General features: G+C 64.6%; 1 protein-coding gene across 1 annotated transcript in view; it reads left to right on the top strand.

Moving 5' to 3' along the window:
• The first annotated feature begins 422 nt into the window (after positions 1-422).
• GUCD1 (guanylyl cyclase domain containing 1) overlaps positions 423-1,558 on the top strand; it is a 3,184-nt gene continuing 2,048 nt past the window's right edge. The window contains exons 1-2 of the mRNA XM_006768776.1: positions 423-447; positions 542-738. Coding sequence (XP_006768839.1) covers positions 423-447; positions 542-738 — 222 coding nt within the window. The remainder of the gene's footprint in view (positions 448-541; positions 739-1,558) is intronic.

The raw sequence follows: 1,558 nt of genomic DNA, 5'->3' as shown, positions 1-1,558 counted from the left end.
CTGCAAAAGCTAACGAGGGTGGATCCGGCCCTCCCGGGGTCCTCTCGGGGATGCCTGGGGCGCGGGTGGCGAGGGAAGTCCTTGGTGCCCAGGCCTGGCCCACAGAGTGACCCCATGACTGGGACACAGGGCCTTCCCCTTCCCAGCCCCAGGCTCCTGGGGGAACTGTGTGACCCTCACCGGGACTTTGACCGTCAGAGCCTGGGGGACCCCAGCCGTCACCTCGGAGCAGGAGTTTCAGGCACTGCTTCCCCTCCACCCGTTTCCCATCCGGGAATTCCAGGCCCAATAGGGTTCAACGAAAGAATTCTCTGCCCCAAACTCAGAGAGCCACTGACGTGGTCCCAGCCCCTCATCGGAGAGAGGAGCTCGTGAGGCCAGAGGGGGTGGTGACTTGCCCAGAGTCACGCAGCCCACAAGCGATGCGAGAAGCAGCGTGGCGCCCAGGCCGCGTGTGGGCAGGACTTGAGCCTCGTGGCAGAGGACGGAGCCTTCTGGGAGCGGGCGCTCTGCCAGGCCGATGGGCCGCAGGGGGCGTGAGGACGAGCGACCTCAGCAGTGTCTGCCCGCAGGTACCTGGGCCAGCTGGACGACGGCGAGTTCGAGGGGGCCCTGCAGGAGCTGCGGCTGACCCGCAGCATCTGGACCATTGACCTGGCCTACCTGATGCGCCACTTCGGGGTGCGGCACCGCTTCTGCACCCAGACCCTGGGGGTGGACAAGGGCTACAAAAACCAGGTGAGCCCCCAGTGACTCTCACCACCGATGTCCCTCTCTCCCTCCCTCCCCTTCCTCTCTGACATCAATAAAAAAAATTTTTTTTAAAGGAACCAGGTGAGGGGCTGGCCAGCAGCCCTTCCGCAGGTTCAGTAGTTGGGAGAGCGTGCAGTCAAGGCCTGGCCACGTGAGTGGGCACACAGGTGGGTGGAGCCAGGGAGCAGATGTGCTGTGGGCAGGACTTAGCCAGTCAGTGCGGGTGACCTTGAGGTGCCTCCCACACAAAGGATCTGAGCAGCAAGCTGGTTCCTCCCAGCACCCTCGCCCCAGAGGGCCCTGCCACTCGCCCTGGACAGCGTGAGCGTCTCGGGCTGCCTTCCGCCTCCTCCCCCGCTGCCCTCAGCACAAGGCAGGCCCCGGGCTCAGCGCACACTCTCACCTCATCCGGCCACCATCTGCCCATGTTCTTCCTTCTCACGGAGCAGCGGCTCCAAGCTGGGTAATGGGTGTTCTGGAAGAAAACCAAAATATCTTTCTTTTTTCTGAAAAAGGATGCTGACCTAGGCCGGCCAGTACTGGTGTTCCCCCGCCCTGCACAGCAGAGCCAGGCGGCCTGCCTCCAGGAGGGTCAGCCCGGCTCTGCAACTTGGCGGGCAGAGCCACTACTGGCATCTTTGGCAAGAGGGTGGCTGCCGGCGGCCAGGGCCAGGCAACCTCATTCTCCCCTGAACCCCCAGGCCAGGCAGAGGGGGCTCTCGCATCCGGTGTGGTCACCACGGCTGCACGGCAGAGCTGGGGCCCAAGCACAGGGTCACCTGCCCCCGCCAGAGGGGCTCCGGCC

The sequence above is a fragment of the Myotis davidii genome, unplaced genomic scaffold (assembly GCF_000327345.1).
Source record: "Myotis davidii unplaced genomic scaffold, ASM32734v1 scaffold43, whole genome shotgun sequence".
Taxonomy (NCBI): domain Eukaryota; kingdom Metazoa; phylum Chordata; class Mammalia; order Chiroptera; family Vespertilionidae; genus Myotis; species Myotis davidii.
Note: the sequence above shows the minus strand (reverse complement) of the source record. Positions and strands in the feature narration are given on the sequence as shown.